The following is a 25881-nucleotide window of genomic DNA, read 5'->3' as shown; positions in this document are numbered from 1 at the left end:
TAAAATAATTTTGATTAAGTGAAATTAATTTTACTTCAACAGAAATAAGGTAAAATGAACAAAATCTTATTTTGAAAATTAATGGCATAGAGAAAGGAAAACTAAAAATTTTATTATTATATCACTCAGAAAAAACAACATTAAACTGATGTCTTTATTTTTTTAAAAAAGAAAATATCTAACATATTAACATAAATTAAGTATTGTATATTTACTCGTATATTAATACTAATATTATTAATCAATCTATTTAATTGTTGTCATGGACGAATGATTAATAGCAAGTACTCCATACCAAGTAATCTCTAATAATTCAATTAGTTTAATTCCTACAAAGAGTTTTTTAATAGCAATCAATTCAATCACAAATAAAGGTAGAAGAAAAAGTTACGGAGTAGAATATTATTATTCTTAGATAGTGTATAATGTCATTATCATTATCTTACCTAATCTCTCTCTCCTTTTTACTCTGGTTAACACATCATTAATTATTATAATCATCATCAAAACCATTAACACACATTCTAACTAACATCGAGTACAATTTTATTGTATCTAACCTAAAAGTTAAAGCTTATTAGCCCCATATGGTAGACCAACTCAACAAATTTACCCCCAAAATTAATAAATAAATGTAAAATAACCCCCAAATAAATGTTTCTCCTTTTTTAATAACACGGTGATTTCACACTTATCAATGTATTATTTTAACGACTATTTCCTTTGTCTCTTATTGATAGTCTTTTATGGTGAAATTTCACGGGAATTAAGAAACTTAAATTAGAAGTAGTAAAAGTACATTAGAAAGATAAATTTATATAGGATAGACAAAAAAGTAGAGCGAAAGTAATAAAAACATATGAAAATGCAAAATTTACCTAGGGAAGCTAATTTGCACGAATATTGTTGTAAATTGGAGAAAATTTTGATAAAAAATTAATATTAATAGTAGTTGGAAAAAACAAATATAAACTACTCCCTCCGTTCCTTAATACAGTGATTCTATCTCTTTATTATGTGAGGAATAAATGCTCAAAAGAGATGTTGTATTAAGGTACAGAGGGAATATTATTTTAGGACTTGTTTTAAAAAAAAAATTAGAACTTAAATTAAGCCATAAGGGACTGTCAATAAAGAGACATAATGAATAATATTGATTATTACGGAATATGAAAATAAAAAATTATTAGTTATTGATATCTGAAAAGTAGATATTGAGATGAATCGATCATTACTTTAAATACAAAGTATAAGGTATTAATTATGATATTATTAGAAAAATAATTACTTCTTCAAAAAAGAAAAATAATTACTTTATCTTATACTACAACAGTCCATTCATTTAATCATGAATGCCTAACTGTATTTCTCTGTTAACTTTTTCTCCAATCTAACACACCTTCCATTCCTCTCTCTTTCCAGAACTTATTCTCAGCTCCATAACAACTCTCTTTCTCTCTCCTCTCAATTTCTCTCTCCTCTCTCTTCGATCACCAAACCCTAGAAATCCACTACTCTCATCAATGGCAGCAGCCGAAGAAGCTTTCATGGAGGCGGTAGAAGAAGGATTGAAGCTCTCAAAGAGATTATACTTCGGCAAAGATAGGTCAGTAGCACCGCCAAAACCTCCGCCATCGATGTCGAAGAATCCGACCTTTTACCTTCCGACAGCTCCAATGGTGTACGCCGTAATCACCGACCCTGGAATCGTCGATAATCCTGATATTCCGAGCTATCAGCCGTATGTCTATGGTAGATGTGATCCTCCGGCGTTGATTCCGCTTCAGATGAATAGTGTTTCATTGGAGGTTGATTGTTATTTGGATACCGTTTTTGTTAGGGTTTCTGGTCAATGGCGTGTTCATTGTGTTATGGGAAGTAAGGTCTCTGATTGCCGTCTTGCTGTTCCTATGGGTGAGCAGGTGATCTTCGATTTTGTTTTATTCTCTCTCTTCGATTTTTTTTTTTTGATTGATTAATTTGATTGATGTTTTTTTGATTCTGAGAAAGAACAAAATATTTGGAGTGGTATGAATTGGTCTGACTGTCAGAGGATATAAATTTAGAGCTGTCAATTCTAGTATTCGGGTTATATCAGTGTTGGTATTATTTATTTTAGTCGTGTACAATGATATAATCTTAGGTCGGGTCAGTTTTTGACAACTCTATTCCGTTCACGTTTCAGAGTTTTTGGCAAGTGCATAATAGGGAAACTATAGGAGTGTTCTAGATGTATTATACAAATCTAATATGAGAAGCTGTTACTCGTACCCTCGAAATCCAGAGCATAATGTTACACTGGCCATTTGCCAAATTTGTTTGAAAATTTGAAGGAGAAAATTCAAGTATCTATTAAAGGGTGTTACTCCCTCCCTCTGTTTTTTTTCTTCCTACTTTTGCTGTATTACTTTTATCCCGTCTTATTCCTTACTCTACCACATCGTCCATATTATACTATATAATGATATTAATGTCTAAACAATTTTATCTTTCCTATCCAAAGAGTCGAGAAAGGGGCCCATTCCTATAATCTATATAGTTAACCAATGGAGAATTATTGAGGGAGAAATTATACTGATTGGTGTTCTAGGCCCCACCTATTAGCCAATTTTCTTCCAAAAGTTTGTGTTTATAATTGAGGGTGACAAATAACTGACAATGAACACAAGTATTTATTATCTACATTCATCACTGCTGAGATAGAGCACTTATGAGTTTATGATTTTATTTTTTCCAGTTGTATTCATGGTCTCTTATTGTGACTAACTACTGACTCCTGAATTAGTTAAATAACTGTCATTACTAAGTTATACTTGTATAAACCATTAGTGAGTTTTCTTTCTGAGTTGATTGGTGTAAATCTCTGACAGCTAGAATATACTTCACTATTTTCCCGAATTTCATCAAATGCTAAAAATTAAAATGTCAGCTGCATCTCCTCTCAAACTAATTTAGTTTTAATGTTCTTTAGGAAAAATACACAGGAGTATATGCTAGTTTGTCAATGCTGAACTGATTAAATCTCAATTGCTTACAATGGTTTTGTATGATTTTAGTATGTGAAGGTGTGAATGTGTTTGATGCTTGTCTGTCATAAACCAAGTGAGCATTTTCTTCCTTGCTTTAGGATCATGAGATCTCTTCACTAGTATCCCTATGTTAATAGTAATAATTTTCTTTTCTCTGTGTACAAGGTTTTTACCCCCCCCCCCCCCCTCTCTTTTGATTTTGTTTATCCTTTCTGATCAGTGTGATCACCTATAGTATATGAACAAATTTAAATCTTTTTATGCATAAATGAATAGTGGGGGTACTACACGCTCAATAGCTAGACTTCTCTCATTGACTATTATACATGTAGTAGATCTTAGACTTAATTTAGTTGGATTATTTGTAAATTTCCATTTCGAATCTGTATTCGTCGAAGAAGACTAACTCTTATGTATAGCCTTACCTCTGAGATTCAACACTGTTGCTTTTTAACATTATAATAGTTTTTTATCATTTAGCATTTTAGCCATAGGTTGTTTTTGAACCTTAAATTCTCAATACTGTCCCAACCTGGTCCTTAACAAGTTAATGTAGTTGGTCTATAAAATTGTGAATAATCTCCCCCTCTTTCCCCTTAACAAGTTAACATCATATAATAGCTGTGATCTCTATTGCTTATTATTGCTGTGATTTCTCCATCCATGTGTTCTCAAACAATCTGTCATTCTAACAGGGTTCAATTCTAGGTGTTGAGATTAATGCTCCTAAAAAGTCTTATCATACTCAACTAGTTTCCAGGGAAGACACAAAGGATGAAAAGGCATTAGGTGGGGATGATGGAGGATTTTTGAGGCCTGACATATTTTTCTTAACAATTCCCGAGGTGAGTTGTCATCTCCTAGTATGTTTGTAATCAGTTATTTTTGTTTATGAAGAATTGGATCTCATGTGCGTTCTAACCTTTAGGTTGATGGTGGATCCAACCTTAATATCACAATAAGCTGGTCGCAAAAGTTGTTGTATCATGATGGTGAATTCTCTCTGAGCATACCATTCTGCTTTCCCGAGTATGTGAATCCTGCAAGCAAAAAGATTCCCAGAAAAGAGAAGATGCAACTAAATGTCCATCCAGGTGATGGAAGTGAAGTCTTGTGTAAGACTATTAGTCACCCTTTAAAGGTAATCTTTTTATATATTATATAGAGTTTGATGATATATGAGATTGTATTTCTGAAATATTTTTAGTATCATTCAGGAACGAAAAAGACAAGTGGACTCTCTGTCATTCAAGTATGAGTCAGATGTTCTCTCTTGGTCAAATACAGATTTTAGCTTCTCCTACAGCGTGAGTTATATATCATTGTCAATTTGTGCCTATTATTCTATATAATAGTACTGCCTGGGTGCTTCCATAGATAGCAGAAGTATATCTTGAAGTTACGAGAAATGGATGCACTTAGCAGAAACATCTTTTGATGCAAACTTGTGATTAGTATAAGATTTATATTCTAATACCCTTTCTACTTTCTCTCTTTCTAGGTTCCTACAAGCCGTATATCTGGAAGTGTGCTTTTGCAGTCACCATCAATTGAAGATACAGATCAAAGAGAGATGTTCTGTGTGCATCTTCTCCCAGGAACCCAGCAAGGAAAAAAGGTTTGATTTGCTTTGTATATGTAATTTACAACATTTAAGCCTAATGAGGAGAGAAAAAAGATCAGTTAATTTCTTTGCATCATTTTGGCTTCCATCTGTCTAGATTAATCTTGAGAAAATATGCACTGAAATTTGCAACTATTCTCTAGGATGTATATTGTCTAATATGATGTTTCCTTTTTGCCAGGTTTTTGCCAGAAATATCATTTATGTTGTTGACATAAGTAGTAGCATGCAAGGGAGGCCACTTGAGGCTACCAAAAAATCATTGGGTGCAGCACTCTCTGAGCTTACTCCTGAAGATATGTTCAACATAATAGCTTTTAATGCAACGACCTTTCCGTTTTCATCATCTATGAAGCATGCTAGCCAGGAGACCATTGAAAGAGCCATACAGTGGATGGATGACACTCTACTGGTCAGGGATGGCACCGAGATTTCTCTTGCTCTTGACAAGGTTGTTCTTTTCTCTTTCATGAATGAGTTTCTCTCTCGACTAGAAGGGATTTATTGTCAACAGACTGAAACCTCTGGGTTTGCTTATGCATCTTGTCATTAAATTTGGACTCTGGTGTTGTATACTTGACTCTCATTCAGTTTCATATATCTGCATTGTGTGTGACCAATACAAGTCTGCTTGGGCCTTGCATGTTCCTGCTTGTCAAGGTTTAGTTGTGTTTTTAACTATGTGTCAATTGAGGCAGTAGTGGAAACCAAATCATTAATGTGATTGTGGATAGATGACGTTAAGATTGCCAAGATTGTTGTGAACTTGTGATTGTGGACATTGGCATTAAAATTACATGTTTAGCTTTGAGAAGGCACACCAGCTGGGGATGGCTATCACACCCTACATATGCTTGCTATGCCTAACCATTAGTGAGTCTTTGCTCACATGTAATTCTTTACTGTGAAATGGCATGGTATCATTGGAAAAGACTCTTGGTGTTAGTCAAAGAGGCTTGGGTTTGTCCTTCAATATAGAAGTGGTCACAGGGCCACTTTGTAGGGTTGGAGAGGGGAAGGAGACTAATTTGCTACAGAAAAAATGTTACGGTGGGCGGTGGCATCTTGTGGGGAATTTGATTGAAATGGACTTTGTATTTTCTATTCTGCGTCATTTATTGTGGGATGCATTAACATTACTAGCATCTTTACGGGATAAGGCATCTGGTGCTTTGAATAAAATTTCAATCGGGGAGATCAGTAGGCACTGGACCAATTTGTAAATTGTTTAATTGTTTGCATTTCTGTGTGAGGGCATCTCTTGCTGCTTTAATTAAATAATTTTCATATATACATAAAAAGAGATTGATATGAGCTACTGCAGATATGCTGCCAGATCCATCATGTTCCTTTTATACTTTTTGCTGAGGAACAAAGATTAATGTCCCCCCTTTTGTTTTCAGGCGATGGAGATGTTATCAGATACGCACAAATCCTTACCTTTGATTTTTCTGATTACTGATGGGGCTGTTGAAGATGAGAGACGCATATGCAAGGTTGTAAAGAGTCGTCTCTCTAATACAAAAGCCATATCTCCACGCATACACACCTTTGGAATTGGTAAATACTGTTCTTTCTTGCCTTATGGCATAGATGGTGCTCTTGGTAATGATATTGTGTTTTGATAAAACATTTTACGTACAAAATAAACTGCATTGTTCCATAAATGTTGAAAATGTATATTGCATTCTCTATGTCATTTCTATTTGATACTCCTTGCTTTTAGATTCAAAAATATATCAAAGATTAGATATTAAATTCTCCAATTGGATCAACTATGGCAGGGGGTGGGAAAACTTGATTGGCTGTGCCATCTTGTTTACTCCTTGCATTGATGCATATGATGATATCTTGCTTAGTAATACCCATTTTCACTACAATATCTTGGGTCTCTTTGATTATATCTGTGATTTTCACAAGGGAACCCATCTTTATTATGATTGGAATTTCAATGCTAGACTATGATGCTATACATGATGTAGTTGAAAATGTTCCGTCACTTTGTTGCATTTTATGTGACTTGCACAGTTATGCTATGTGTTAGTGTTGTTTTTTGTTGGTGCAAACTGCAAAGAAATCTTGGCCCCCTCTTTTTACTCCGCATCAGCATCAACTCGTTGTTATTGATTGAAACACAAAATTATAAATAACTTAAATTGGTAGTGAACAAATTCGGAAAGGTTGTTTCCAATTGGTGTAAGAGCCCTTTATCTTAAATGGGTGAATCTGAAACTCATATATGGTACTGATTGCAGGTATATATTGTAATCATTACTTTTTAAGAATGTTGGCAATGATTGGGCAAGGTCATTATGAAGCTGCCTATAACGCAGGTTAGTCTCATATTCTCATGGTTTTTGATTTGAAACTTCTCCAAGTTATGGAGTCTGCTTGCAGTCAGATGATACAAAAAAATAGCCTATGTGTCCATCTTTTGCTGGTCCAAATCATCAAATTTATGTTGTGTAACCCTTTTTTTATTATCTCCCCTTGAAATCCTTTCTTCTGTAAATTTTTGGGGTGTGTATTTGAAGACGATAGAAATTGGCAAGTGAATTAATGTACAATAACTAGATTAGTATCCGTGCGTTGCACGGTGGTTGATTAGCAATTTTTCTATATTTTTTTTTATCTTTTGTTGTTGATAACTTTCTAATATGATTAGGCTCGTTATTTTTTTTAAAATAAATTTGTTATATATTTTAAAAAAAACATGTACATAAAAAAAAATGGTTATTATATAATGCTGCATCATAATGTAATATTTACTATGTTATTAAAAATATACTAAAATGGCTGTCAAAAAAAAAAAAAAAAAAAAAAACCTAAAATGATGGTTAGATTAGATATATTAATGTTATATAAATGTATAATTCATTAAGCTTATATGTTTAGAGTGGAAGCTAAAGAAATGTGTATTTATTATTAAAAAAAATGTGTATTAATTTGTTCAAAAAAGGAAAAATTGACAAAAATAATCCCAACTTTCACCCATTCGCTCAAAATAATCTCAACTTTGGATTATTTTTAAATAATCTGAACTTTAAGGGTCATTCGCTTATATCGGTCCTAAGTGACCGGTAATTTGTAAAAGAGGTTTTCTTTTTTAGTTTTAACTTTTAAGTGACGTATGTCAACACATTAAAAATTATTTTAAAAAAAAAATCCCACAACCTACAACCACTCAACCTTAACGGCCGACAACCACTCAATCTTAACGGTCGGCAACCACCATCCGACAGTCCCGCCCACCCCTAACCCCGCCGGCGACATCCTCCCCCCTAGTGACGGCGACACCCTCCCCTAAACCACCCAAAACGACAACCCGAATTCCCTTAAAAATCCTCTCCTAAACCACCCAAAACGGCAACCCGAAATCCCAAAAAAACCCTCCGCCACCACATTAAACCCCCAAATCGGCCCTCCCCTACCCTCGGAACCCCTAGTCGCCAGGGTTTCTTAGGGTGGGGAGGGTCGACTTGGAGGTTTAATGTGGTGGCAGAGGGTTCTTTTGGGGTTTCAATCGGGTTGTTGTATGGGCGTTTTGGGCATTTTGGTGGTTCAAGGGAGGGGCGTCGCCGGTGCTAGGGTGGAGGAGGAACGTCTAGCGCCGGCGAACATGGCTGGTTGTGGGAGGGGTCGTGGCTAGTTGGCAGAGAGGGTGGTCGTGGATGAGGTTCCAGCAGTTGGGGTTTTTTTCTTTTTTTTTTTTAAGTTTTTTCTTTTTATTCATCAAATTAAATAGTGACACATGTCACATTAACCTATTATAACAGGTTAAATAACCGGTTGGGATCATTTTGAGTGAATGACCCAGTTGGAATTATTTTGAGTGAATGGAAGAAAGTTGTATTATTTTTGTCAATTTTTCCTTCAAAAAAAAATGTGTATAATTAACAATATTGATATCAAATTCAAGTTTCACACCTAATTGATCCTAGTTTCTAGCCGCAAAAAAAAAAAAAAAAAAAAAAAAAAAAAAAAAAAAAAAAAAAAAGGATTACATCATATGTAAAATTTGGAGGGAAAATTTTTTATGAGAGTTTGACATGTAAGTACTTTAAAAAATTGATGACATCATCAACGTTTTGTTTTAGTAATAGTAAATAGATATAGAATTTGGTAATCCTAAACCATATCTAAAAAAAACTGAAATAAATTTCCAATGGACTATTCTATGATGACATCATCAACGTTTTGTTTTAGTAATAGTAAATAGATATAGAATTTGGTAATCCTAAACCATATCTAAAAAAAACTGAAATAAATTTCCAATGGACTATTCTATGATGAGTGTCCTTTGGGTTCTATGATCATTTAGAGTATAATGTGAGATATTATCATATATTGATTTCAAAAAAAATAAAGGGCCTAACTAAGAGTTACATTTAAACATCTGGATATTGGAACATATTGGACTCCCTGTGGGTTACTGGTTAACTTGGGGAAAAATCAGAATGAATAATAGCATTCCGTAGTGTATTGGTTCGGAACTGAATGAAGCAGATTCATTTCACTATTGTTAGATAAGGAATTGATTAAAAATAAATTTCAATTCTATTTCTTCCAAATCACACCTTTTTTTGAATTAGGAAAATTTGTTCAAAAGGACCACTGAAGTGGCCTCTTTTGTTCAAAAGGACCACTGAAGTGGCCTCTTTTGTTCAAAAGGACCTATTAAGGAAAAAGTTGTTTAAAAGGACCACAAAAGACGGTTTGAGTTGTTGAGGAGGACCAAAGCCGATTTTGAGGCCAAATTTTTATTTTCCCTTTTTTTTTCCCTCTTTCCACCAATTCCCCCAAAATTTCCCCTTTACCCCCAATTTTTCCCTTTCTTCTTCTTTTTCACTCCTCAAAGCATAAACCATGAATCTAAACTATAAACCAAATTTGTTTTTTCCTTTTTCCACAATTTCCCCCCATTTTTCCCTTTAACCCCAATTATCCCTTTTTCCCTTCATTCTCTCTCCTCATTTCTGTAACCTTTGATTATATTCTACCCATAATTCGCATTTATTTCCAAACGAATTCATCCACACTACAATTGAGGATAATTTGCACAAGGTAAGCATTGTGGGTTTAGGTGGTTGTGGGTTCGTTAGGTATTTGTTTGGGCTGTTTGGTGGAGGTGCGGAGGTGTGTTGGAGTTGTGGCCTGGTTGTTGCCGGTGCTGAAGTAGGAGGAGGGTTAGCATGTTGTGGGTTGATGTTGTGCTTATTTGCTGCTTGTGGTGAAGTTAATTTCATTAACCATTTAACTTGATGCTTTGACCTCACTAACAATGGCAAACAAGATGAGTATAGAGAAAGAAAGGAGGAGAGAGAATGAAATTGAAAAGGGTTAAATTGGGGTTAATTGGAAAATCAGAGAAAAATTATGGAAAAAGGAAAAAAAATTAATTTTTGGTGAAATTAATGAGTCACGTGCTTGGCACGTGATGGTCAACGCCGGAGTCCGGCGTTGACTTGCCTAAAAATCGGCAACACAATTTTATTTATTTATATTTTATTATTGTTGTTCATGCAGTAAGAGCCTTTCAACTCTGACTCTGATTCTTATTTTATTGTTTTTGGTTTATTCAGATTCGATAGAGTCTCGTTTGCAGAAATTAATTACTACAGCCTCATCTACTGTGCTCACAAACATAACTTTCGATACATTAGATGAACTTGATAATGCCGAGGTTAGTCTCATCTTCTTATTTGTGGACTTCAGAACCTGTTTGCATCATATTGCTCATATCTAATTATATAGGCTCCCCACTATAGACTGTTTTTTATGGTATGCTTCGAGACTTAAAAAAAAATGAGTTCATATCTTTTTCTATTCTTTAGTTATGTGCTAACTTATTCCTGCTTATTACATCTATATATGCATGCTTTGATATCAAGTTGTGGAAAGGCCAAAGGGTTATATTTGGTCTCAAATAACGTCTTTATCACTGTATATCTCAGACATTCAGTATACTAGAACATGGAGTTCTGTTCCTTTAATTGAAATATAGAGATAAAAGGGATAATGAAACTGATAAGTTTGGCAATAATGTTCTGAACAGATTCATTCATGCTCAACTATGGAATAGTATAACAAAGGGAAGTATGCATTTGGTGTATCAATGAATTGAAACTTTGTCACATTCTTGAGTCCAGTCCGGAGTTTGACACTCATTTCTAAAATTATAAGCATTATAGCTTTAACATTGCTTTATGTACCTGAGTTAGACTAATTTGGTGTTAGACTTGTTTATATCTCCCAAAGGTCCAGTTATGCATGTCTTTGATACTATTGTATTTGATAGGTCAGGTGCTGTAATATCAGGGTAAAAGCTCTTTTATTTAATCTCTTCTGCTAACATTTACACTAAATGAGCTAGTTTGATAGCTGCAAATTTGTTGGACTAGCTGTAAGATGTCATGTTTTTTATGTCCTAGTTGATAACATGCTTATTAGTCTACTGAATGCCATTGCATTTGTTTGCAATCAAAATATCAGGTGCACCCAATAAATGTTCCAGATCTTTCATCACAAAGCCCATTGACAATATCAGGAAGATACAGTGGGAAGTTTCCTGAAGTTTTCAAAGCAAGAGGCATTATTGCTGACATGACATGCTATGAGTTGGATCTGAAGGTTTACAAGTCAAAGGCAATCCCTCTTGATAAAGTAAGATGTCATCCCTGTTTTATTTCTCTGGATTTTGAGTCTGTTGGAGGTTTTGCGTTGCCATTTTTTGTACATGTCATATGTGTCAATTAGCATTGTGGGATTGTTGGAACCTGGCTAACCATTAATGCACCTTAGATGATATATCTGTTTGATATTTCATTGAATACTTATTGCTAACCATTAATGCACCTATATCTGTTTGGTACTTTGATTTTTCATCAAATACTGCCTTTAAAACTAAAAACAGTTCAAGGATGGAAACCTCATAAACTGAAATATTGCTCCACTTTTTCATCTCGAGTCTTGACATCATTGTTAGTCCACCATTGTGAGATCTGCTCATCTCCATGCTGATAGCATTTCTATTCTAAATTTGAAAATAAAGCAACACAATTTTATCATTAATCTATTATGTTTAATTTAGAATAATTACGTAAAGAACAACTTATCTAGTTTGGTATTAAATGACATTCCCCAGATGATAAGTAAGAAGCATTTAAGTTATACTATAAGACCCCTTTGTTCTGAGGCACCAAACCATTTCATGAAAAAAAAGTATACTAGTATAGTAGCTATTGTCAATCGTAGAATAAGTGCACTCGCGTTTTGTGTCTCTATAGTTTATACTTCTGACAAAATGAACTAGCATTGCATACATTTTTAACTTTTTTTTTTGGCTGATTGTTCTATGAAACAGATATTGGCCTTGCAGCAAATTACCATGTGCACATCTGAAGCATGGTTTCTGGAGGATAAGCAACTTGAGACAAAGGTACCTTACTTTATCTTTGGTGCTTTTTGAAGTACGTCTCCTGGACACTTTGTATATTCTACTAAGTATATATATTATGATATTGCAAGTGCATTTTTGTTGTTTTGTCAAAAAAAAGTGCATTTTTGTCTATCTCGCACACTCGTATATATAAATACTTTTATATCTAAATACATGTATTGATGTATGTATAAATATGCATACCCCCTCCCCTGTCATGTGATGTGCATGTGTTGTGAAAATGCAAGAACGCAAACAGAGGGAGTAATTTGCAATATCATAAGACAGAAAAATTAACGTACTCTTTAAACTGGGTCCAATAACGTGCTCTTTCAACACATACAAAAAAGCGTGCACTGCTAGTAGGTATGCACCGTTTGGTCAGTACCGGAATGGATTGGACCCTGACACGGACAGGACCAAGGGCCCAGTCTCTGGTCCTTGAAAATCCTTGATTCTGGTTTTCTATACCTGGAAAAATCCAGTCCAGAACAGGGACCTTAAAAATATTTTTTGAGTGAAAGTCTGTGTTGAAATCTTATTTGTATGATTTATTCTTTTTATTAGTGAAAATAATGTACTTGTGTACTGTGATTAGAACATTTGAAATGCTACTAACAATCTTGTGGAAAAGAAATTGCAAATATTATTTATTTTAGAAATGTAAAATCATGGAACATGCAAATATTATTTATTTTGGATCTCTTTTTTTTTTTTTACAAATATTCTGGCTATGCATAGACTTGTATTTTTAGAGAGACAAGTATGTAGATAATAATTTTTAAGTACAGGAAAATAATGCTTTGTAAGTATTGTAACAAATATTGCTCTGTTAACATAAATTTCAAACTCAAAAAAGACAAATATGAAAATTTTACATGTAATTTATGAACAATAAAAGTTGAAATTCTTAATTATTCATCAGAACAGATCTATCATCAGAAACCAGAGTCGTTACAATTCTATAAACATTCACTGGAGATATTAAACCAACTAATCCTATGTAAATTGCTCAAGGTTGGCTAAATGGTGAGTTTGCTCAAGAGGGTAATAAGATATCTTGGAAAGTAATTGATGGAATTCAAGAAAGCAGAGGGAAAATATGGTTTGCTACTCTAGAGAGATAAATGGGGAGGATAAAAGAACTTGATTTGGGTTTGAATTCAAAAAAATTTAACAACACGTGATCAAACATGAACTTTTAATTTGGCCATTTACTGTTAGTATTACATTGCTATGTTTTAGTTCACTTTATTGTTGTTTATCTCATCTGAACTTATTTTTTCCTGCTTTGATATGATTGCTTGATTTGACTAACTTTGACCTTTATATGCACGCTAATCCATAAGGAAAAACTATATTAAATGAGGTTTCATTAGATCTGTATAAATTTGTATTTTCCAAGTACGTATTTTTCGTAATTTTATTAATTACAAATTTAAAGATATTTGACAATAAAAAATTGAAAATTATATGATGAATGATCAATTTTTTTTTATTTTATTTTTTATTTTTTATTTTTTTTTAAATATGATCTAAAATAAGTAATTAAACCCACATGCAAAGAGAGTTTTGCATAAACCATGGTGATGAGATATTCAAACAATGATGCTGTGAAGAGTGTGAACTCTTTGATGCTGTATGAACTGGATCTGTTTATATAGAAGGCCTTGGAAGATCATATTAGTCCTTTGGTAGCATCTGTACAGCAGTTTATTACTACAATGCTTAAATTACTCATACTTTATAGCAGTTCGTAATTTACACTAATTATTGTCTGCAATTGTTCTTTGATTGGCAGGTTGTAAAACTGAGCATTCAAAATGGCATTGTCTCAGAATATACATCCATGGCCATATTCATGACCGAGACCCTGAATAAAGAGGTAGAAGTAATTGCAAAGCAGGTATTGTTGAGACATCACTTAGTCACTTACTATAATATCAATCACTTATAAACTTGTTAATCCTGGTATTATGGCATTGTCTCAAACTCTCAAGAACCTTGAATTCCTGCTCCATGTCCACCCTCCAAAGTACTGTTGGAATCTTGACTGAGCACCTGGTAGTGCTGAGGCAGTTAGCAGAAAAGAGAAAACCATTTTGAATGCTGCATTAGTCTGTAGACCCAATACCCTTACCTCTTGTAACATCAGAGATTTGGGGTATGTGGCACAACCTTTTTTTTGGGTTAAAAACCCGTAACCAAGAAGGAAAAGTGTTAGATCTACATATTGTTTGTCCAATGACTTTTGATCTCACATCTCAGGGCCTCAGGCATTCCTCATAATACTTGAAATTACATATCAGTTCAAGGATTTTGAAATAGATTGGGATCTTAATAATATTAAGGTGTTTTTCAATGTTTAAATGTTGAGGGTGTGGGTTAGCATTTGTGTTGTAGGTTTGTAGCTTATACTTATAGTAGTGTGTTTGTTTGTGAGCAGAAGAAAACACCGAGCAAAGGTGAAGCAGAAAAGACAGACCCTGAGCCCAAGAGACTAAAAGTGTTGAGAAATATTGGCATTGGGTTCGGAAATAAGAAGGCAACCGCTGAAAATATCCCTCCAGGTTTTAAAGAACCAAAAATGCCAGAACCAGCTGAAGTGTTCGCAAGGGCAGCCTCAGACTGCTGCACAACGATGTGTGGATACTGCTGTTGTATGTGCTGTGTACAGGCATGTTCGAAGGTCAATAACCAATGTGCAATTGTTTTCACTCAGCTTTTCACATCCCTCGCTTGTTTCGGCTGCATTGCATGCTGTACAGAAATATGCTGCTCAGGAAACAATAACTAAATATTACAGACCGTACAGTTCATGGTATTCTCACTTCAATTATGTCTATACTTTTTAGGGACTTGTGTTATAGGTTAGATTCTTACTGTAAATTACCTTTTCATTTTTAGTTACTTGAGATTTTGTGAGTAAATAAGTATCACTTATATGAGAATAGCTGACTTATTCAATTTATGCAACTTTCATTAGCAAATACATTGTATACAGCAGAAGTGCTATCTATTGTTAATGATCAATAGAAATATTTCAAATTCAAATTTTGATAATTTTCCTCTGATTCTGTATTTAATCCTTGTTTACAGCAGAACTGTATTTTATTTTGTTTTTGTTTTCCCCCCCTCTCAATTTTTAAAATAAACCTTGCTAAGCGTACGTAACCATCTTATATCAATTTGTGATTTATCTTGAATGAACTGTAATTAAACTTGTGATAGTTTTCTCGATTATGCACTAAAATGGATGAGACCTATATCAATTGTAATTTGTCCTTGAATGAACTGTAATATAACTTGTGATGCTTTTCTCAATTGTGCACTAGCTAATTGGATGAGATAACTTCGTAAATTCTTGGGTGTTTTATATTCCATACGTAAGATCAAATCATTTCAAATTGTGTCACTGTCCTTTAAAACAAAAATCATTACTCCATTGATCGTAATATTAAATACACTCACTGATGTGTGCAACTTAATCATGATTTGATTAAAATGACTAATATATTGGTACATTGGCTCATGTTCATAAATTAAAAATTTCTAGCACAAAATCACCTACATAATGTACTACCTACTACGTATTTACGCACCAAATAAAATCTGTAACATTAAAAAAAATAATAATAATAATAATAATAATAATCGGCTACAGCTCCCTAGTGAACCATACCTAAAAAGGAAGACGAAAAAATAGAAATAAGTATGTATCAAGAAGTTCCATTTACAGTTTTGGTGACCTTCATCTTTTCGGATGTTACTTGAGACTTGTGAACTCCTTGTTGATCATCCTCAACACGTTCCTCGATCTCCACATCAGACTCTTTCTTGTCCTCAGAACCAACTGTTATCTGGTGAAAGCTTTCCTGGATTTTCGTTACACCCTTCTCGACAGGCTCTATTGCCTGGTTTATTGTCAGCTTTACATCCTCAACCACCTGCCATGTACTCATTCAGTAGTGCAAATATTGAAGCATTACATTTTAACTATAAAATGCCCATTTCTGGGTGTCGAAACCATTCAATAACTAGTAGTCCAGTATATGTTTATACCTGCTGACCACCCTCACGGAAAATGTCTTGCACACTCTCACTGATGCTTGTTCCAGGAGCTTTGACCTCAGTTTCTGTCTTCTCAATCATAGTTGGTCCTTTGTCCTTTCCTTTTTCTATGTCAACGACTGTTTTCTCAGTTCGGGTGCTAATTTTTCCATACTCGGAAATTGGTATGAAATGATAGGCCTTTGCAGAAAAGACATAGACATGGGCTATAGCAGCGACTGCCATCTGTGCAGATAACAAACCATAACTATGTGCATGTAGCCTGTGAACAAGTCAACTTCTATAATAATGATATATGAAACAAGACTAGGATCTTTATAAGACATGTAACCAAAACTTGCTCCCGGTTCACATAAAAAAGATGAAAGATGAAAGATGTAGGTTAGTTTCGCTTAAAATCCTTAAATTGGAGGGGGGGGGGGGGGGGGAGCAGGATACTGGATACTTACCTCTATACAGATCAAAAAATCTTGCAAACCAGTTTGAACTATCCCGTCTTTAGGCAGAACTCCAAGTGTACACAGGAGTACAATTCCAACGCCTTGCCACCAGGTAGCAAACACAATAGCCTTGAAGCTAATGAACTTTGCAAGCGGTTTTATTGGTTTGAGTTTCTCATGAGTCACATTATAAAACTGGACCAAACAATATAATGCCCACATTTGGCTAAAGTTCATTACAATTGTAATATATGGATACCTGAAAAGGCACTGATGACTAATATCAGAGTCGAACACAATAGCAATTTGTCATCACTAATTATAAATGCTGCCCACTAATATGGCATACAACTATAACTATTCCATTGACGTGCCAAATTGTAAATTCAAATTCATTGTTATCTAGTGTAGATTTGTAACAAATGCAACTTATGAGAAAAGAAACTAAGCCTGCATTATTTAAAGTTGGATAAATCTGAACTAGAGTAGTATCATAAGCATACTGTCAACATTTCTGTATATAGTTAGCTTACCCATAATACAGCTTGAATTGACCGTCACCATATACACCGCATACCTCCAGAACAAAAGTTAGGAACGCACAAACTGTCTTCAAAATCATCTGGTTACTATGCAGATGTTAGTTTGACAATAACTTTAGCACATTTTTCAGAAACTGCAGAGATACTTACATATTGTACCAGACCAAATTTGATTATAGAAAACAATTGTTCTCCAAGTTCGGTTGGCCTTAGAAAGAAGTTACGAAATGAGGATGAATGTGACAATGCTGGTTCTGTGTCTCCTTCTTCAAGCAGTGACTTGTTAAGTACATTTCTTGATTCATCCCTCAATAGTTCTAGAACTCTTTCTTCTCCGCCTGCCATGAGATGAAATTAATACTTCAGTGCAGCACAAATGTCATTATAAAAAATATATATATATCGAAAGTTCTTGCAATCAGCTAGAGAAACCAAAGTTTTATTGTATGCTAAAGCCAGAATACTCATAAAGGAACCACAACAAGTATTTCAAAATATGTAAACAAAATTCCAGCGGCAGATTACCTCTACAAATACTCATAAAGGAACCACAACAAGTATTTCAAAATATGTAAACAAAATTCCAGCGGCAGATCACCTCTACAAATACAACTACAAGTGAATTGCACAAAATGATAAAGGACTTGATAATACAGAGAAAGAAGCAATTTCTACAACAGAACCTTCACCTGAGAAACTCTAAGGCTCAACATAACAACTAACAGAAATATAAAGAACTGGTCCTTTCACAGTTCCCAAAAGTGAGGAAACTTGAAACTTACCGAGGCAGGAAATCAGATAGCTCCCAAAAGCGTACAATGCATACGCCTCATAGCAATTTCTCAGAATATCACAAGCTAGAGAGGTCTTAGGATTGGACAAGGATATAATCTGAGAGAGAAAAATAATAAATCAGATGATCTGTACTTCTGTAGCAGTCACTTATAGTACACTTATACAAATTTCATTTCAGGAGTTACCTTTCGCCTTCTTATCTGGTGGAATGGAAGAATAATTGAAATTTTACAACAAAAAAACAACAGAAAAGAGGAAAAGTGCACTATAATAGACCAGAGCCTCAGAGCCTCCTGCTAGGCTGCTTACCCTCCTCCGTTACTGACTCTATAATTTCTCAGCATACAGAAATCAGAACCTAAGAAGTACACTTACTGATTCAGTGGCGTAGATAGGAACTATGAGAAGCACAGCAACAATCCACTTTTGCTCCTGGATAGAAATTTTCATATAAAAAAAGTCATTACAGTACATTTTCAGTGAAGGCTGAGAAGTATAACAAGCGAGCTGAAGTAAACGCAGTGCAATGATACAAACTTCTAGTGAACAAGTAAATTCATTCCTATATAAGCTTCTTTATTGCACACCATATGTTATCATTTACCAGCCTACATATTTGTATTAGATTCCTCTCAATGTTTAGCCTATTTTACTTGTTCTAGAAACTCGTTGTCCATTATCTGTGGTTACATTGATATTAATTTTGTATCATTTTATACACTTTATCCTTCATCAGATGTCAATGAAAATGAAAAGAACTAGCCTAAAAGATATAAAAGTAGTTATTTTAATTGCTTACACCATTTGTAGTAATCTTTTCGGGTATTTCTAGTTATGCTGCTATGATAAATTCATATTATCATATCGATCAAATTTTGAGTATCACTTATCTGTTTCAAGGCATTCAAGTTTATATCAGAAATCATACCAGCAACACAAATATACACAGATGATCACATCAAAAAAGTAAGTCATAGATGAAGCCATGAAGGCATTGAAGACTGAAGAGTGTACCGCAGGATTATTATAAGCTCTTAGATGTTGAAATATCAGAACGATGGAGAGAATTGAAGCCAGCAACGCAAAGAATCCTGCAGTGATGATGGCTGGTTTGCGGATTTCCTTGTATTCTGTCATTTCATGCTCGATTACACTGGCAAGACCGACAGGCACACCAAGAAAATGGTGGATATCTTGGCTGAACATCTCCCACATCCAACTTTTCACCACTACAAAACCTTAAAAGAAATTAACTTGTCTAAACAAAAGTTGAAAATCTAGCATAGTATCTAACTAATGAACATAAAGCTCATTGATAAAGGAAGTAATTATCAATATATATATGTTATTTATCGTATTCGAGTTTGTTCCAATTGCATTACTAAATAAAATTCAAGGCCCGTCTTATGGTATCCAAATTGGAAGAGATAAATCGAACAAGTATGGCCATTGCCTATTGGGATGCTTCTTAACAACCCAATGCAACAAATTAAACACCAAGACAATCTCCTTTAGCAAGTTTTCATTTTGTACTTTCGTATACTATAGTATCACCAAGACTTGTACCATGCAAAGCTCCCTAAATCAGCAAATTTCACAAGAAAAAAAAAAACATCGCACAAGGTACTACCTGTTGTATAATAAAAATAACAAATTCGGTTTAACCAAGGGTACTTAGGGCCTGTTCTCATTGATTGAACTCAGCTGAACTGAATTGATTTGAGCTGAACTGAGCTGAATATTTTATAAGAGAAGGAAATTAGGAGCTGAGCTGAACTGAATTTCAACGTAAGAGAACAGCCCTTAGATCTGCAAAGTAACAAGGGGCATATGTAACTAGTTCTTTAATGCTACAAAATTTCCTCATTGAACGCATTTCTTTCACATATTTTCATAGCAAATATAATTTCTCATGAAAAACAAAAATAACAATAAAACCATTACAAGCAATCAACAAATTACCAGTCCAATAAAAATAAAATTATCATGTTAAACTTTCCTCGAAGATTGGTAAGAAGCAGCACCCAATTTTTGACCAAATTCCCATCGAAAACCTTTCCAAGAAAAGTTTAGCAGCAAACTAATTAAAAAATCATTGAACCAATCAAAGATAAAATTGGTTTCATACCAAATCCACATTACAAAAATCTACTCTAATACAATTTTCATTGCACATTTATACACGAACATAATTTTACATCCTTTCATATTCTTATTCCCAAGTGCTCTACAAATCATAGAATTTTCCTCATTGAAATATCTACAAGTGTTTGAATGTAACATGACACACAATTTTACATTCTCATTCCCATAGGCACCGCAAGATACACTCAGATGTATAATAGACACGTACGTGAATTAGAGATTCGAAGAATCGAGTTAAATACATGGATTAAATGATGAGAGGAGATTCCTAACCTGGGATAACCTTCTCAGAAACAACTCTGAAACCTTATTCGATCAGTGACTGATAAGTTTGGGTCAAAAACATGAAAAACAGGCAAAATTTAATTTGTTTAGTTTAGAGACTATGAAGCGTATATATATGTTGCTGTCGTTGCATGACACGTTTCAATATACCTCTTTAAGGTTGCCTTTATGTTCTCACACGTCATTTTGCGCCATTATATGACAAATTAGGCCCCCTAAATATACCTCCGTTTTTTAGTTACACGTTTTGACTTTAACACTATTTATACATTTTTCTTTGACCATATTTTGTGATTTATATATAATGAAAAATATAGTCATTTGATGTCTTATTAGATTCGTCACGATGTATATTTTCAAAATATCAACATTTTATAACTTTTAAAAATCGGTAATTAAAGATAACAACGGTTGAATTTATACATTGGCTAACGTGACTAAAGAAACGTGTCAACTAAAAAGAAACGGAGAAAGTACATTATTATTTCACATCTTCTATCCGAGAGTAAAACGAGTTGGGCATGGGTCGAGTGACCGAACTGGGCATGGGCGTTCCACAAGCTCGTCATGGCACAAGAGGCTCAGCTCGACGGTGGGTCATGGGTGGTGCATGAGCCATGAGCAACCTTTTCAACAATTGGCACTATAATTTACTCTACTTACTTCCTCCGTTTTTTTTTTACTTGACTCGCTTTGACTTTTACACTATTCATCAACCCATCTTTGACCGTCTTTTGTGAATTATAGGTAAAGAAAAACATATTCATGTATGATCTTGTTAGAATCGTCTAAATAAGTACTATCACAATGTATAACATTTACTTCGTATAATTTTTACTTATAGAGTATTAAAATTATTGATGGTTAAACTTGTGCATTGACAAGCGTGATAAAAGAAACAGGTCAAGTAAAAAAGAGCAGAGGAAGTATATTTTACCAATTATCTAGTTATATGAAAATTGGTAGGGCTCGTTTGCATGACACATTGTCACATGATGGTGTTAAGGTAGTTCATCCCAAGTCCCACATGGAACAAAGGACAATAAGTGCATACTCCAAATAATATGAGGTATTTTGAAGAGGTGTTCAAAAAACAAATCCGAATGGACTAAGCTCAAAGCGGACAATATCATACTAATGTGAAGTGGAGTAGATCAGTAGAGTGTGTATGTAACCCATCAAGGTGGGTGACCCATGCCCAACAAATGGACGTGGGCCATTTGATTTTCTGCCCATCATATTTATGATACATAATTCTGCAAAAGAATTTATTTGCGCATCTTTTGTGACACACTTCCTAAACCTAAAAATTCAACATGTACCTCTACACTATCCAAATGTTTGCAAATTTAATTAAACTTTTTTTTTTCAATGAAAGGTGAGCCATAACATTATATACTCGTATATATTGCTAAAATATAGAGAGAATTTGATAAATTGAATAAACTCAATCACTTGAATTACAATCATGATGGCCATGGCCAATAAATAATACATCGTTCCCAAACCCGATAGAATTAGGAAATAGTCAAAGATATCAAAAAGATATTATGCTAGGCATAAAATATATACTAAGCATAAAATATGGAAACTAAATATATCCTAATAATTTCCCAAAATATATCCAAAATATATCCTCCAAAATATATCCTCCAATACCCCCCCTCAAGTTGGAGCATGGGGATTGTAAATGCCCAACTTGGAAAGAAGGTGATCAAACTGAGACTTCCCTAGCGCCTTAGTGAAAATATCTGCAAGTTGCTCCTTAGTGGAGACATAGGAAGGAGCAATTAAGCCCTCTGTAATAGCATCACGAACAATGTGACAATCAATCTCAATGTGTTTTGTACGTTCATGAAAAACTGGATTTCGAGCTATATGTAAAGCAGATTGATTATCACAAAACAACTTGATCGCCTTAGGGTGTTGGACACCCAAACTCAAAAGCAATGCCTTCAACCATTTCAACTCATGTGTGGTTGAAGCCATGCACCGATACTCAGCCTCAGAAGAAGAGAAAGATACCGTGGGTTGCTTCTTGGTTTTCCACGAAATAGGAGATTTACCAAGAAAAACTAGCCAACCAGTCAACGAACGACGGGTAAGAGGACACGCCGCCCAATCTGAATCACACCAACCCTGCAAAGTCAGGTCACTATCTGCACTTAACAAAATACCATGTCCTGTAGTACCCTTTGAATAACGAACCACCCTGAGAGCTGCTTCCCAATGCTCAATCCGAGGTTCGTGCATAAACTGAGAAAGAATATGAACCGAATATGCCAAATCTGGTCTAGTCACCGAGAGATAAATCAACCGCCCTACTAGTCTACGATAAGACTCAGGATCCTCAAGTAACTCACCACTAGCAAGACTAAGCTTGTGGTTCTGCTCAATCGGAAAACCACTTGGTTTCGCACCCAATAGCCCTGCTTCATAAACAATATCCAAGGTGTACTTTCGTTGACACAAAAACAAACCTGATTTACTACGAGCAACTTCAATGCCCAAAAAATATTTCAAAGGACCAAGGTCCTTCATCTTGAAACAGTCACCAAGATAAGCTTTGAACACAGTTAATGCAGCGGAATCATTCCCAGAAATAATAAGATCATCAACATAAACTAAGACATTAATCTGAACATTGCCTTTAGTGTATGTGAAAAGAGAATAATTAGAGTAAGATTGAATAAAACCGTACCCTTTCAAAGCTGTAGTGAGCTTTGCAAACCAACATCTCGGAGCTTGTTTCAACCCATACAAAGACTTTCTCAAACGACACACCAAACTCGAATCCGAGCTCTCAAAACCTGGAGGTAATTTCATGTACACCTCTTCTTCAAGATCACCATGTAAGAAAGCATTATGAACATCCATCTGTTGAATCTCCCAGTTTTTTGAAACTGCTATAGCAAGAAAAGCGCGAACAGTAGTCATTTTTGCAACCGGAGCAAAGGTCTCACCATAATCAATACCTTCTCTTTGATGATTACCAAAAACAACCAAACGTGACTTGAGACGTTCAATATCACCATTAGACAAAAATTTCGTCTTATACACCCATTGACAACCTAGTGCTTTCTTGCCGGGAGAAAGATGCTCCAATGTCCAAGTTCCATTATCTTCCAATGCCCTTATTTCTTCTTTCATAGAACGTCGCCAACCTTCGGATTTCATTGCTTCTTTAAAGGATTTTGGATCCTTTCCCAAAACAACGGCTGCAAGAAATTTGCGATAATTCACAGAAAACATGTCACAATTTATATAGTGTGCTAGAGGGTAAGGCGTACCTAAAGGAGGGATTGGAGACGGAGTGGACGGAGACGGATTTTTAGCAAAAACTGAGTGAGTCACATAATCACGATGACGGACATTGGGAATTTTTTCACGGAACCCCCTACCTAAGGGTTCTACACTCGATCGGTGGTCACTCGACCCATCGCCCGATGAAAATCCATCGGGGAAGGCAGAACTAACAGGCTGTTGCTGGGAAGCCGACCCCGCGCCCGCGACCTCACCTCCCGCGCCCGCGGCATCGTCCTGCGGGGAGACAGGCTGCTGGGCAGCAGACTCCGCGACCTGCCTGCGGGATGGCCCCTGCTGCCGCGGGTAGGCTGCGGCATGGTCTATCTCGGGCTGCTGCGTGTGTTGGACAATATTTTCGACACTCGTGGCAGCTTGTTCATTGATCTGTAAAATGCTCTCGTCTCCCATAACTACCTCGTTATCATCAAACACCTCATACTCCATGAAATCCGTATGAACATCATTATTTTGATCAAAATTCGTGGACTCTATATTCACAACTTCCGGACTACAAAAAGGAAACACTTCCTCAACAAATTTCACATCACGTGACACAAAAAAAACTTTTGACTCAAGGTCATACAATCTCCATCCTTTCTTCCCAAAGGGATATCCCACAAAAATACATTTCCTACTTCGACTTGCAAATTTGTCCCCATTTGTTTTCTGATTATGAGCAAAGCACAAACATCCAAAAGTACGAAGGGCATCGAATAAGGGAGGTTTATGGAACAAAATTTCAAATGGAGTTTTATTTTGTAACAAGGGAGTGGGTGTACGATTAATTAGGTGAGCAGCAGCAAGAACACATTCCCCCCAAAAATAAATAGGCAAATTGGCTTGAAACCTTAAAGCTCTCCCAACTTCAAGAATGTGTTTGTGTTTTCTCTCAACTCTCCTATTCTGTTGTGGTGTCCCCACACAAGAGGTTTGAAAAATAATTCCAGTAGCACTAAAATAATCATGCAAACAATTAAATTCTGTGCCATTGTCACTTTGCACAACCTTAATGGTTTGAGAAAATTGTCTATCAACCATAGCAACAAATGCTAAAAACATTCGAAAAACCTCAGTTTTATCAACCAATAAGTAAATCCAAGCAGCTCGGGAATAATCATCAACAATAGTTAAAAAATAACGAGCTCCACACGAAGAAACATGTCGATACGGACCCCACAAATCACAATGTATTTTCTCAAAAATCCTAGAAGCTCTACTATCACTCAAAGGAAATTTATCTCTAGGATGTTTAGCACGCATACATACCTCACACCCTTTAGAAAGATTATGTTTATTGCCACTAACATGAGGAAGTAACTTAACCACTTTTTCTGAGGGATGACCCATTCGACGATGCCACAACTCCAAGGTCGTCCTTGCTTCTTCACCCACATCAACGTGATTCACCGAATCTGAATTGCTAAAATAGAATAATCTGTCTCTCCTAACTCCCGTTCCAATCAGCTCCTTCGTTTGATCCTGTACAACACACATATAAGGGTTAAATTGGACAGTACAATTAAGCTCATCGATAATTTGTGACACAGAAAGCAAATTGCAACTCAAATTAGGAACATAAAGAACCCCGGTTAGAATAAACTTGTCCGACAAACGAACATAACCAATTAAAGAAGCCAATACGGTGTCACCATTGGGAAGACCAACAGGACACTCTAGACACTGCATATCAAACAACCAAGATTTGTCTCCGGTTACATGATGAGTTGCCCCTGTGTCAATAATCCAAGAGGTAGCATCAAATTTTCCATTCAAACGATTATCGGGAACATTAACATTACCAAGCAATCCCGTAATTGCATTTGAAACACTATGGACTGAATATTTCCCCCCCCCCTGGACTCCAGAAACCACACGTGTGAGAGGGGGTGACATAGGAGATGTTTCATCATCCCCGACCATATTATAAGTTTGGAAAAAAAAAAACAAGAAAATTTAACCTGCTCTTGATACCATGCTAAAATATAGAGAGAATTTGATAAATTGAATAAACTCAATCACTTGAATTACAATCATGATGGCCATGGCCAATAAATAATACATCGTTCCCAAACCCGATAGAATTAGGAAATAGTCAAAGATATCAAAAAGATATTATGCTAGGCATAAAATATATACTAAGCATAAAATATGAAAACTAAATATATCCTAATAATTTCCCAAAATATATCCAAAATATATTCTTCAA

The 25881-nt window shown here is 35.1% G+C and overlaps 3 protein-coding genes across 6 annotated transcripts; 1 reads left to right on the top strand and 2 right to left on the bottom strand.

Annotated features, from left to right (window-relative positions):
- Nucleotides 1-1368: 1368 nt before the first annotated feature.
- Nucleotides 1369-15148, top strand: LOC145635801 (uncharacterized). The gene is made up of 13 exons (XM_081687160.1): nucleotides 1369-1922; nucleotides 3725-3874; nucleotides 3958-4170; nucleotides 4247-4336; nucleotides 4531-4647; nucleotides 4835-5104; nucleotides 6057-6213; nucleotides 6909-6986; nucleotides 10236-10336; nucleotides 11146-11316; nucleotides 12017-12091; nucleotides 13893-13997; nucleotides 14538-15148. The coding sequence occupies exons 1-13, from the start codon at nucleotides 1524-1526 to the stop codon at nucleotides 14886-14888; spliced, it is 2277 nt and encodes a 758-aa protein (XP_081543286.1). The 5' UTR covers nucleotides 1369-1523; the 3' UTR covers nucleotides 14889-15148.
- Nucleotides 15149-15567: 419 nt separating this feature from the next.
- LOC145634482 (protein LAZ1 homolog 2-like) lies at nucleotides 15568-20428 on the bottom strand. 4 transcript variants are annotated; one of them, XM_081685907.1, is made up of 9 exons: nucleotides 20358-20428; nucleotides 18954-19168; nucleotides 18315-18371; nucleotides 17927-18035; nucleotides 17295-17482; nucleotides 17136-17224; nucleotides 16612-16861; nucleotides 16154-16387; nucleotides 15568-16038 (listed from the first exon to the last, which is right to left on the bottom strand). In XM_081685907.1, exons 2-9 carry the CDS (start codon nucleotides 19152-19154, stop codon nucleotides 15811-15813), a joined length of 1356 nt encoding a protein of 451 aa, XP_081542033.1. In that variant the 5' UTR covers nucleotides 19155-19168; nucleotides 20358-20428; the 3' UTR covers nucleotides 15568-15810. The 4 variants fall into 4 exon arrangements, with proteins under 4 accessions (XP_081542033.1, XP_081542034.1, XP_081542032.1 ...); XM_081685908.1 differs by having other exon boundaries at nucleotides 18954-19177; nucleotides 20358-20391; XM_081685906.1 differs by lacking the exon at nucleotides 20358-20428 and adding an exon at nucleotides 19570-19672.
- A 1731-nt stretch (nucleotides 20429-22159) lies between these two features.
- On the bottom strand, nucleotides 22160-25595 carry LOC145636614 (uncharacterized). Its single transcript, XM_081688183.1, has 4 exons — nucleotides 24942-25595; nucleotides 23402-24341; nucleotides 22323-22798; nucleotides 22160-22168 (listed from the first exon to the last, which is right to left on the bottom strand). Exons 1-4 carry the CDS (start codon nucleotides 25593-25595, stop codon nucleotides 22160-22162), a joined length of 2079 nt encoding a protein of 692 aa, XP_081544309.1.
- Nucleotides 25596-25881: the final 286 nt, after the last annotated feature.

Source organism: Chenopodium album, chromosome 6, assembly GCF_948465745.1.
Source record: "Chenopodium album chromosome 6, dcCheAlbu1.1, whole genome shotgun sequence".
Taxonomy (NCBI): domain Eukaryota; kingdom Viridiplantae; phylum Streptophyta; class Magnoliopsida; order Caryophyllales; family Amaranthaceae; genus Chenopodium; species Chenopodium album.
The sequence above is the reverse complement of the archived record's forward strand: the minus strand, read 5'-3'. Positions and strand labels throughout refer to the sequence as shown.